This window comes from Arachis ipaensis, chromosome B2 (genome assembly GCF_059453495.1).
Source record: "Arachis ipaensis isolate K30076 ecotype BB chromosome B2, ASM5945349v1, whole genome shotgun sequence".
Classification (NCBI taxonomy): Eukaryota; Viridiplantae; Streptophyta; class Magnoliopsida; order Fabales; family Fabaceae; genus Arachis; species Arachis ipaensis.
The window spans coordinates 15,139,797-15,153,068 of record NC_142437.1 but is presented as its reverse complement, the minus strand read 5'-3'; the positions used below and the strand labels follow the sequence as shown (position 1 = coordinate 15,153,068).

General features: G+C 35.9%; 1 protein-coding gene across 1 annotated transcript; it reads right to left on the bottom strand.

Annotated features, from left to right (window-relative positions):
• Positions 1 to 8,603: 8,603 nt before the first annotated feature.
• Positions 8,604 to 9,702, bottom strand: LOC107626891 (uncharacterized). The gene is made up of 2 exons (XM_016329785.1): positions 8,878 to 9,702; positions 8,604 to 8,627 (listed from the first exon to the last, which is right to left on the bottom strand). Exons 1-2 carry the CDS (start codon positions 9,700 to 9,702, stop codon positions 8,604 to 8,606), a joined length of 849 nt encoding a protein of 282 aa, XP_016185271.1.
• Between the last annotated feature and the right edge of the window lie 3,570 nt (positions 9,703 to 13,272).

The window sequence follows — 13,272 nt, the reverse complement described above, 5'->3', positions numbered from 1 at the left end:
TCAGAATGGAGCATCTTATGTATATTCTATGATGGTCTGTTTGAATTGTCCAAGATGTCATTGGACCACTCTGCTGGTGGATCTCTTCATCTGAAGAAAACCCCTGCAGAAGCCCAGGAACTCATTGAGATGGTTATAAATAACCAGTTCATGTATACTTCTGAAAGAAATCCTGTGAATAATGGGATGACTCAGAAGAAAGGAGTTCTTAAGATTGACACTCTGAATGCCATATTGGCTCAGAACAAAATATTGACTCAGAAAGTCAATATGATTTCTCAGAACCTGACTGGATTACAAGCTGCATCCGGTAGTACTAAAGAAGCCTCCTCTGAAGGAGAAGCTTATGACCCTGAGAATCCTGCAATAGAAGAAGTGAATTACATGGGAGAATCCTATGGAAACACTTACAATCCTTCATGGAGGAATCATCCTAATTTCTCATGGAAGGATCAGCAGAAGCCTAATCAAGGCTTCAATAATAATAATGGTGGGAGAAATAGGTTTGGCAATAGCAAGCCTTTTCCATCATCTTCTCAGCAACAGACAGAGAATTCTAAGTAGAGCCTCTCTAACTTAGCAACCATAGTCTCTGATCTATCAAAGACCACTCTCAGTTTTATGACTAAAATAAGGTCCTCCATCAGAAATTTGGAGGCACAAGTGGGTCAGCTGAGTAAATGAGTTATTGAAACTCCTCCTAGTACTCTCCCAAGCAATACAGAAGAGAATCCAAAGAGAGAGTGTAAGGCCATCAATATATCCAAAGTGGCCGAACCTATAGAGGAGGAGGAGGCAGTGATTTCTAGTGAGGAAGACCTCAATGGACGTCCACTGACCACTAAGGAGTTCCCTAATGAGGAACCAAAGGAATCTGAGACTCATACAGAGACCATAGAGATTCCACTGAACTTACTGTTGCCATTCATGAGCTCTGATGAGTATTCTTCCTCTGAAGAGGATGAAGATATTATTGAAGAGCAAGTTGCTCGGTATCTAGGAACAATCATGAAACTGAATGCCTTGGTTCAGCAGAAATTACCTCAGAAGAAACCGGATCCCAGAAGGTTCTTAATACCTTGTACCATAGGTACCATGACCTTTGAGAAGGCTTTGTGTGACCTGGGGTCAGGTATAAACTTCATGCCACTCTCTGTAATGGAATAACTGGGGATCTTTGAGGCACAAGCTGTAAGAATCTCACTAGAGATGCCAGACAAATCAATAAAACAGGCTTATAGACTTGTAGAGGATGTCTTAGTGAAGGTTGAAGGCCTTTACATCCCTGCTGACTTCATAATCCTAGACACTGGGATGGATGAGGATGAATGCATCATCCTTGGAAGGCCCTTCCTAGCCACAGCAAGAGCTGTGATTGATGTGGACAGAGGAGAGTTAGTCCTGCAACTGAATGAGGACTACCTTGTGTTTAAGGCTCAAGGATCTTCCTCTGTAACCATGGAGAGGAAGCATGAAAAGCTTCTCTCAATACAGAGTCTAGCAGAGCTCTCACATTCAAACTCTAAGTTTGGTGTTGGGAGGCCACCATTAAGCTCTGAGTCTCTGTGAAGCTCACTAAGAGCTCGCTGTCAAGCTATTGACATTAAAGAAGCGCTTATTGGGAGGCAAACCAATGTTATTTAATTATATTTATTTTTTTATAGACATTTATTTTCCATTGCCATGTTATGTTTTCTTTAGGTTGATGATCATATGGAGTCATAAAAATAGCTACAGAATTAAAGCGGAATCAAAAATAGCATCAAAAACAGCACACCCTGTAAGACCGTAAGGATAGCAGAATGGGCGTTTAACGCCAGAAATGGCAGCATTCTGGGCGTTCAGAAAAACGCCCAGTAAAGAAGAATTCCTAGCATTTAACGCCAGCCATGGTATCTGGCTGGGCGTTAAATGCCCAAAGAGGCAGTCAAGTGGGCGTTAAACGCCAGAATGGATAGCATTTTGGGCGTTTAACACCATGATGACACAAGGGAGGTAATTTTGTTTCCAATTCGATTTTTTTTTCAATTTTTCATGTTTTAATTCATAATTTTTTGCATTAAACATATTTTAAACGTTCATCTTTCAATTTCTATTTTCAAATATTAATAATCTTTCCAATTCTTTTTTCAATTATTTTCAATTCCTTCCAAAACATTTTCAAAACGTACATATCTTTTCAAATTCTTTTCAACTCTTTTTAATTTTTCTTGTATACAGTAATAAGTTTTCAAAATTAATTGCATCATTTTTCTTCTACTCCCTTCTATCTTAGTTTGCTCGAGGACAAGCAAAACCTTTTAAGTTTGGTATGAAAAAAAGCTTTGCTTTTTGTTTTTCCATAACCATTAATGGCACCTAAGACTGGAGAAACCTCTAGAAAGAGGAAAGAGAAGGCAGTTGCTTCCACCTCCGAGTCATGGGAGATGGAGAGATTCATCTCAAAAGCCCATCACTAGAAAGAGGATGGAGCAAATAAGAGAGCCCACTCATGGACCTCAACAAGAGTATGAGGAAGTCCCTCATCAAGAAATTCCTGAGATGCCTCAAGGGATGCATTTCCCTCCACACAACTATTGGGAGCAACTCAACACCTCTTTAGGAGAATTGAGTTCCAACATGGAGCAACTAAGAGTGGAGCACCAAGAGCACTCCATCATCCTCCATGAAATCAGAGAGGAGCAACAAAGGCAAGGAAGATACATAGAGGAGCTCAAGAACTCCATTGGTTCTTCAAGAGGAAGAAGAAGCCACCATCACTAAGGTGGACCCGTTCTTTAATCTCCTTGTTTATTTTCTTTTCTGTTTTTGGTTTTTATGCTTTATGTTTTGACTATGTTTGTGTCTTCATTACATGATCATTAGTGTTTAATGTCTATGTCTTAAAGCTATGAATGTTCCATGAATCTTTCACCTTTCTTAAATAAAAAAATATTTTCTGAAAAAGAAAAAAGAAGTACATGAATTTCGAATTCTATCTTGAAAATAGTTTAATTATTTTGATGTGGTGGCAATACTTTTTGTTTTCTGAATGAATGCTTGAACAATGCATATTTTTTATAGTGAAGTTTATGAATGTTAAAATTGTTGGCTCTTGAAAGAATAATGAAAAAAGAGAAATGTTATTGATAATCTGAAAAATCATAAAATTGATTCTTGAAGCAAGAAAAAGCAGTGAAAAACACAAAGCTTGCGGAAAAAAAATGGCGAAAAATAAAGAAAAAGAAAGAAAAAGAAAAAGCAAGCAGAAAAAGCCAATAGCTCTTTAAACCAAAAGGCAAGAGCAAAAAGCTAATAACCCTTTAAACTAAAAGGCAAGGGTAAAAAGGATCCAAGGCTTTGAGCATTAATGGATAGGAGGGCCCAAAAGGAATAAAATCCTGGCCTAAGTGGCTAAATCAAGTTGTCCCTAACCATGTGCTTGTGTCATGAAGGTCCAAGTGAAAAGCTTGAGACTAAGTGGTTAAAGTCGTGATCTAAAGCAAAAAGAGTGTGTTTAAGAACTCTGGGCACCTCTAACTGGGGACTCTAGCAAAGCTGAGTCACAATCTGAAAAGGTTCACCCAGTTATGTGTCCGTGGCATTTATGTATCCGGTGGTAATACTGGAAAACAAAATGCTTAGGGTCACGGCCAAGACTCATAAAGTAGCTGTGTTCAAGAATCAACATACTAAACTAGGAGAATCAATAACACTATCTGAATTTTGAGTTCCTATGGATGCCAATCATTCTGAACTTCAAAGGATAAAGTGAGATGCCAAAACTGTTCAGAAGCAAAAAGCTACTAGTCCCGCTCATCTAATTAGAACTAAGCTTCATTGATATTTTGAAATTTATTGTATTTTCTCTTCTTTTTATCCTATTTTGTTTTTAGTTGCTTGGGGACAAGCAATAATTTAAGTTTGGCATTGTGATGAGCGGATAATTTATATGCTTTTTGGCATTGTTTTTAGATAGTTTTTAGCATGTTTTAGTTACTTTTTATTATATTTTTATTAGTTTTTATGCAAAAATCACATTTCTGGACTTTACTATGAGTTTGTGTATTTTTCTATAATTTCAGGTATTTTCTGACTGAAATTGAGGGACTTGAGCAAAAGTCTGATTCAGAGGCTGAGAAAGGACTCCAGATGCTGTTGGATTCTGACCCTCCTGCACTCAAAGTAAATTTTCTGGAGCTACAGAAGCCCAATTGATGCGATCTCAATTGCGTTGGAAAGTAGACATCTTGGGCTTTCCAGCAATATATAATAGTCCATACTTTTCACGAGATTTAATGGCCTAAACTGGCGTTCAACGCCAGTCAGAGAACCTTTTCTGGCGTAAAACGCTGGAACTAGCACCAGAACTGGAGTTAAACGCCCAAACTGGCATCCAAGCTGGCATTTAACTCCAGAAAAGGCCTATGTACGTGTAAAGCTCAATACTCAGCCCAAGCACACACCAAGTGGGCCCCAGAAGTGGATTTCTGCACTATCTGCACTTTAGTTACTCAATTTTTGTAATCCTTAGTAACTAGTTTAGTATAAATACTAGTCTTTCCTACTATATTGGGATCTTTTTGGACTTAAAGCTTATGCCATTTTCACATTTGGAGGCTGGCCACACGGCCATGCCTAGGCTATTTTCTCTTATGTATTTTCCAACGGTGGAGTTTCTACACCTCATAGATTAAGGTACGGAGCTCTGCTGTTCTTCATGAATTAATGCAAGTACTATTGTTTCTCTTTCAATTCACGCTTACTTCTTCTCCAAGATATACTCTCGTACTTAATTCAGTTAAGTCAGAATGAAGGGGTGACCCGTGACAATCACCCACTATCTTCGTTACTCGCTTAGCCAAGATTCGCATGCCTGACAACTACAAGCGGTTTACATGATGTTCAACGTAGTCATTGGACGACAGCCGGAGTATAGTCTCTTGGGTCTCTGATCCACGGATTTGACTTGCCTCTCCTGACAACAGAGCATTCTAATCCGTGAGATTAGAACCTTCATGGTAGAGGCTAGAACCAATTGGCAGCATTCCTGAGATCTGGAAAGTCTAAACCTTGTCTGTGGTATTCTGAGTAGGATCTGGGACGGGATGACTGTGACGAGCTTCAAACTCATGAATGTTGGGTGCAGTGACAGTGTGCAAAAGGATAGAGAGATCCTATTCCGACACAAGTGAGAACTGACAGATGATTAGCCGTGCGGTAGCTGTGCCTGGTATTTTTCATCCGAGACGAGAAATTCGACAGTTGATTAGCCGTACAGAAACCGTACCTGGACCATTTTTACTGAGAGGACGGATGGTAGCCATTGACAACGGTGATCCACCAACATACAGCTTGCCATGGAAGGGAGCACGCATGATTGGATGAAGACAATAGGAAAGCAGAGGTTCAGAAGCAACAAAGCATCTCCAAACGCTTATCTGATATTCCCACCAATGAATTACATAAGTATCTTTATTTTAATTTACGTTTTATTTATCTTTCAATTATCAAAACTTATAACCAATTGAATCCGCCTAACTAAGATTTACAGAATGACCATAGCTTGCTTCAAGCCGGCAATCTCCGTGGGATCGACCCTTACTCGCGTAAGGTTTATTACTTGAACGACCCAGTGCACTTGCTGGTTAGTTGTACGGAGTTGCAAAGGTGTGATTGCAATTTCGTGCACCACCTATTAAGTACATCCTCCACAATTTTCGTAACCTGATAACGCTCACCAACTTGATTAGCACGTAATCGAGCCAATGAGTCATCAGCATTTCGGCCACGATGAATTATTTGAGGATTCTCCCTGGCCCTAAGAGCATCATTTTCATTTTGAAACAAAATTTCAATATCCTCCTGGTTTCCTCTCATATCTTACCGTTCACCTTCATCATAGTCAACAATTCGAACAATCCGCTCTACTTGCCTTGCGAGATGTTCAAACTTCGTCTCGTGATCTGCCATCATAGGATTCAGGATTGTGGTCATTTGTTGGGTTAACAAATTAACCAAATCATGATGACTTTCTTCTACATGTTGTCGAAATACTGCCATTGAATTGAAAGCATTCGATGTAGAACCCACATTATAATCTCGAGAATACTCGGGATATTACTGTGGCATTTGAACACTATTCATCCCAACTGTGCCTCCAAATCTAATCAGAGAGGAAAAACCACTTACTGGTGGTGTATAACCTGGAGGAAGGCCGTAAGAAGGCCAACCAGCGGTTACTTGGGGTTGTGTCGGTATTATGTTACCACGTGGGTGTGTATTATACCCACTATTCCCAGTCTGGACACTGGTAACCACCACACTTTCACTTACAATAATCCCCTCCGAACGTGAAGTAACGTTCGAGGGTTGTGCAACTACTGGTGCATTATCATTTATAGATGAACCACCATTAATATTAGAAACCTCATCCGCCATATGTAGAATCCTTTCACTTAATTGCATACACTATGGCCACATAAAATCATTTGACACACTTAACTTCTCAAATTGTCCCATTGGGATCCGTGACAATTTGTTTTGTCAATTTTTAGCAAATCGAATGTGGTTCGATATCTAATGGTCTGGAAGCAAAACCTACTCCTCTTTGTGAGTACCAGTTTTCTTAAAGTACATCAAAGGACTTTTCGATTTGAACAAAACTTAAGAAAATCTAAAGATGGACAAAAGACTTTGAAAATAAATTGACTAAATTTGAAATGAATTGCATTGAATTAAAATAAAACAGTAAAATGCCTTTGATCAGATCAAAGGACTTTTAAAATTAAAAATAAAGTACTTGAAATGTAAAATTGAACAAAGAAATTAAATGTTGCTTGAAAAATAAAATGGCAAGAACAGTAAAATTTGCATAAAATGTAAATAAAAATGTAAAAACAGTGGAAGGAACCCTACAAAAAAGTAACTCGAACGCAGACTCAATAAGTCGCTAGGATATAAGCGTGCTTGAGTATTTTCTGAAACAAAGTTCCAACCCCTGTTCCTTTGAGTCTTCTCCTATTTATAAAAATCTTCCACCAATTAGATTGAAATGTAACCTCTATGTTCATTAATCCATCAGTAACCATTCCCGCTCCTTTTGCTTGACAAAAGTAACCATTAAGAACAACCTTTGAAACTTGGATCTTTCGACTTCACATTTTGAACATCTTGCTGACCAAACGTGGGAGTTCTAACTCTTGCTCCATATTTCCTACTATAAACTTCCTCGATGCAGACCTTTCCTTTTAGGAGACATGCTTGCTAAATCTCAAATCCAACCCCTCTTCGAAATTAATTATTTTCGACTAACACAATGGGATGTCATCTTAACAACTAATGTGACTCTATAGTCTATACCATGTTCAATAAGAATTTGTTTTAAAATGTCCGGATCCTTCTTTGCCATATGCATTCTAAAATTTTAAATTAGAGCCATTTCATTGAATTTAAAAGAACTAAAACTTTTAAATTATATTTAATTTAAACATAGTTTATCAATGTAAAATAAATTTTTATTTTTTTTAAAAGAAAATTTTGTTTAGTTATTCATTTCTTTGAATTTAATTATTTTTGTTTTTTTCAAAATCAAATAAATTAAATTGATAAATTAAAATCAAGACCTTTTGGATTTTAAATTTGAGAAAAGTTTAATAAGATTTGTGAATATTTAAAAAGAAAAGTTATTAGACAAATTTAACCTAATTATTTAAATAATTTGGTCGAATCAATAGCACCGTAACATTACAACACATCATGCAAAACAAAAAGACAAAAAAAAGGGAAAAAAAAACCTTACATAACATTTTTTTTCTTTTTCTACCACAATTCGTTGCAAACCATAATAACTTATTGTGGTGAGGATGTCACACTTTATATTTTGACCTTAATACTTAGTACTGACCTACATACTTGATGAGACTAATATGAATTTCAATTCTTAGGATGTATAGTGTACAATGTTTGGAGAAAAGTAAGAACCAACGCAGACAGAGCAGCAAAAAAGGTAACGTAAGACCATGGGGTGAAGTAAGTGCTGCGTAATTGAGCCAACCAAGACTTCCCTTTGTTTCTGTAATGCTCATCGATTTGACGCCTGACTATATCATATTTATTGTTATAGCTATAGTCGTTGAGATGTTTGTGTGGCAATACATGGCCTAGTTCATTGAAGAGTTTGGCCATGTCTTCATCGCTTCCAAGCAAATTTTGGAGGACACCAGCTGCTCTGAGATCTTTCACATCCTCGGCGTCATCAATCAAGGAATCCATCAAAGAAAAGTAGGAGCAAAATTCGAAGTCGTGATAAAAGTCCGAGAAAAGGACAAATAGGTCCCTGACTTTTTGTTTTGTGAACATTTTTGTCTCTGACCATTGAAAAATACTTTTAAGTCCCTGACCTTCACAAAATTTGGACGGATCAGTCTCTCCGTCCATATGCCTCCGTCAGAGACTGATCCGTCCAAATTTTGTAAAAGTCAGGGACTTAAAAGTATTTTTCAATAGTCAGGGACGAAAATGTCCGCGGGACAAAAGGTCAGGGACCTATTTGTCCTTTTCTCTAAAAGTCCGGACACATTTCATATGCAATCAAGTTGTGATAGAGATAAGGTGTGAGGTCATTAATCCCTGGAAGCATCAAATGTCTGCTAAACAAGTTGGAGGTGAAAGAAATGTTAAGCCATTTCCATTGATCATTTTGGCTTACTTTCACTTGAATACCCGCTTTTTTAAGATCCCTATGTTCTTATATCTATGCCAATAATCTGCTTCTGGAAAGAGAGATCGAAATGCCTTCTTTATATTAAAGAATGGTCGAAATACCGTTTCTATTGATGAAATAATGATAGTAGGGAGCATACGTACGCAAATTCGAGGACACCACGGGAAATGTACCTCTTTTTGGGATCGACTACCTTCATAAGTGTAATATGAGAGAATATAGTCCGTGTAATATGAGAGAATATAGTCCAGTAGATGAGTTGGTACGTTATCCTCGTCATATCTTTGAGAAAAGGTGACTAAATCTTGTTTCTTCTTTGGTAGGCACATGGATAGAAAACGGAACAGTATCCTGTTCAACTGAAATCGGGAACCACCGGTAAGTAAGTTCAACAATTTTGCTGGAAGTTGGTTTTCCAACAAGATAATCTCTCTCCATATACACCACAACTGATCAAACTTGAGCATCAACGGTCTTGAATCTCGATCATCAATTTTGCACATAAAATAGAGCAAAGCACATCCATCCACAACCAACATCTGTACTAGCTCCTCATTGTTGTACCCTTCAGTCACGTCCTTACTGAACAGATTCCTCAATTCTTGAAGGTGTTGTGTTACAGTTCCATACAGAAACACTTTTGCATCTTCAGTGTCTTTTCTACCTGATGTACGGGCGAATTGCTCAATATAACGGAAAGCCCAAAGGTATTTGAATTGTTGTCCCAGCTGGAGATCACCATTTTGCTCACGGTGATGGATGGGACCAAGTGAGATCATTCTGGGTGAACAGTACCTAGAAAAGTTGGATTTTTCACGCAAAAAAGCAGGAACCTTTTGGATCTTGGACCTGTGACTTGGACGTTGAATCTTTATTTCCAATGTTGGCAGCTGAACCCCTAACAGTCGGGTAGCCTGTGACATCTCTTCCAATATTCCCTTTGGTTCCACTACGGAAATCTCGATACCATTCTCAACATTTCTGCCATCTGCATCCATTATTCAATGGTTATTAGCTTCTTCTGAGTGCGACAGACCAAAATTGATCAATCTACAATATCGATTCCTGCAGAGGCAATGGCCAATTTAATCATTAAAATTTATTTGACCAGTTAATTTGGTCCTTGACTTCTTTAAAAGAATCTACTAATAATTAAATTTCTAACTTCTAAAAGCATTACTCTTATTAGTCTATGCTTAATGCTTAGCTTCTATATTACAATCATTAGTGTAATGCTGATGTCATTTGTTAAATGTCACTTGTAATAATTAATTGACATGAACATTTTTTATTATGATCAATAAAATATTCAAAATTAGTTCATTTGACTTAATTAATCTCTATCAATTTTTATTTAATTAAATATAATTTATTATTTTTTAAAATTATATTTATTAGAGATATAACTATTCATATTATTTTTTTATCTTTAGTAAATCTAAAAAATAAAAAAAATTAACATAAAGTAAAAAAAAAGACTTATACAAAAATCAAATAAATAAAAAATAAGTTCTTATTAACTAGTTATAATTTAATAATTATATTAAGTGTACACTAAAATTCACTATGAGTAAAGTATCGTTTTTGTCCTCAACGTTTGGGGTAAGTTCTATTGTGTCCCTAACGTTTAAATCGTCCTATTTGTATCTTTAACGTTTATAAAAGTGATTCAATATTATCCTACTATTAATTATACTAACAAATCAGATTATATTTTTCAATTATTCTCACTTGGATGTATTCATTCTTAATTAGGTCTCACTTGGATGTGTTCGATTTTAATATTATACCCACTATTTGTATTTAGATTCAATTATGTCCCTAGAAAAGTAAATTATATAAATGTTGTAGGAATTAGTTTCAACATTTGATGAGCTATTTTTCGGAGTAGATCATCGATTCTATCCCAGACATTTGTATTCTAACTTCAAGAAGAGATTTTTAAAACTCAAACTAAAACGCTCATGATGTGTAATTGACGGCAAGATAACATTGAATCATTTTTACAAACGTTAGGGATACAAATAGAACGATTTAAACGTTAGGAACACAAATAGAATTTACCCCAAACGTTGGGGATAAAAATGATACTTTACTCATTCACTATTAAAATTAATTATTAGTATAAAATATATTGTTAAATTAGAATTAATTTTAATAAGATAATATGATGATAAATATTATTATTGGGTTAAAGGCCCAAAAGTGTGCTGATCGGTTTAAGAGTATTGTAGACCCAATACATTAATCTTAACACACATAATGGAGAATAAAAAAGATACTTCACAAGTCTCAAAGCTAAATCTTAGCCCAATGAAAAATAATGACCAAAAATCCGATTCACCATGCCAAGAGAGAAGGTTCTGAAAGTTAATGGTTTGAACAACGAAGAAAAAAAAAACAACGAAGAAAAAAGCAAATGGGACATTTGACAATATTATAGAGAGTAACAAGGATACAAGGACAACAACATTGCACTAAGGGTATCAAAAGATCAAATTTCAGAAGTTGATAGAGTAAAAACAAAATGTATGAACAACAAAAGTTAGTGGAGTAGCTACAAAGACGGTAAAAGTGGTGAAATAAAATAAAAAAGTAATGCATGCCCAAAAAAAAAAAATAGCTACAACGGACAGAATTAGCAAGAAAAATAAAAAGATTGTGAACCAATTTAATGAAGCAAGCTTCTTACTATATAGCGGACTCTTAACAATATTTGAAGATAAAGAAAATAAAGTAAAAAATTCAGAGCATTATCTCATACATGTAGAATTATTATTTTTTTATCTTTGTGCTTCATTTTAGATTTTATTGTTATGGCTATCTGATATTTATCATTCTATAATTGAGAAAAAGATAAATTATGGTGAGGTAAAAAATGAAAAAGACATGAGAAAAAAGAGGCAAGAGAGATACATTAAAAAGCTAAAAATTTTGTGTATTTAGTTATTGTTAAACTAGGATTAGTTCTTCTTGTCAAGTTGGGATAGCACTTGGTAATCATTGAACCAGTTGGGTTTCTCTTGTCAAGTTAGGATAGCACTTTGTGGTTACTAGTCTTAGGTTAAAAACTTAGTGATTGATACTAGATGAATTAGGTTATAATTCATTAGTATTGGTGTATGTAATCAATTTGATAATAGTAAAAATTTTACCATGATTGTGGTAGAGATTGAATGTAAATTTTATTGCACAAGAGAAAAACCAAATCAGAATACATGCTTGTCTGATTCTTTCCTTTCCTACTCTATTCTGTTCTGATTTTAGAGATAAAACGAAAAAAATCTCCTGTTGTTGATCGGAAAAATACTTTCGATGAAGGTGAATTGTTCGAATTGATAAAGCGGACGAAAGCATAAGCAGTTTTCGAAAAGACACACGTGTAAGCATTAGATGAAGGATTTTTAACACGATTCGACTTTAAGGCCTTTCAATAAGTCGAGCAAGTCAAATCGAATAAGGTATTCGAGTCAGGTAATCGAGATAAGTTATTCGAATAAGTGATTCGAATAATTATGGAAGTGGAGAAGTTAGTGGCTTCTATCACACGAGAAGATCATGGAAAATGTTTAGGCGGGAACGGTTACCAAGGAGAAAGTATTTCAAAGTTGTAAATTTGTAATTAATTGTAATTAATTGTCGGTTACCAAAAGTAGATTATAAATACTAGGAAGTCTTAGGGAATTGGGGTTGGAACTTTTACTCAGAAAACATTCAAGCACACTCACATCCTAGGGACTTACTGAGTCTGCAATCAAGTAACTTTTCTATAGGGTTCCTTCCATCTTTTCATTCTTTTAATTTATCTTTCTGTAAACTTTACATTTCAAGTAAATTTATCCTTCAAGCATCTCTTTAATTTTCTTTACTCAATTTACATTTCTGCACTTTTAATTTTCAAGTCAAAAGTCCTTTGACCCAGTCGAAGGCATCTTTATTGCTTTCTTTTATTTTTCAATGCAAACTTTTTTATTTTCATTTTTCTTTCGAAAAACTTTATTTCTCTTATTTCTTTTCAATTTATAAAGTTAAATTTATTCTAATTTATAAACCCACTCTAATCAAAGACACTTTGATGCACTTCTAGAAAACTAGTACCTGCAAAGAGGAGTAGGTTTCGCTCCCAGACCATTAGATATCGATCACCATCGATTTGCTAAAAATCGACAAAACAAATTGGCACGCCCAGTGGAAAAGTTTTTAAAAATCGACGTGTGTCAAATAAGTATTTTGTGGTGTTATCCAGTGTATGCGATTACGAAGTGAAAAGATCATTCACATGGCTGATGAAATGTCAAATGTGAATGGTGGTTCGTCCACCAATGATAGCATACCAGTGTCTATGCAGCAAGCAGATATGAATTCACGCTCGGAAGCTGCAATCGGGATTGAAAGTATAGCAGTCACGACTGTTTAAACTGGAAACATGGGACGTAATACTCATCCACGTGCCACCTTGCCACCATATCAGCCTCCACTAACCGCTGGTTGGCCTCCGTATGGTCTTCCTCCTGGTTATACCCCTCCAATAGGTGGTTTTGTTCCGCCTATTCGTTTTGGGAATACAA

Coding starts and splice junctions, on each gene's coding strand:
- LOC107626891 (XM_016329785.1), bottom strand. CDS start 9,702: ATGGATGCAGATGGCAGAAATGTTGAGAATGGTATCGAGATTTCCGTA. Junction 8,628..8,877: donor GTAGTCGATCCCAAAAAGAG/GTACATTTCCCG, acceptor CTTGTTTAGCAG/ACATTTGATGCTTCCAGGGA.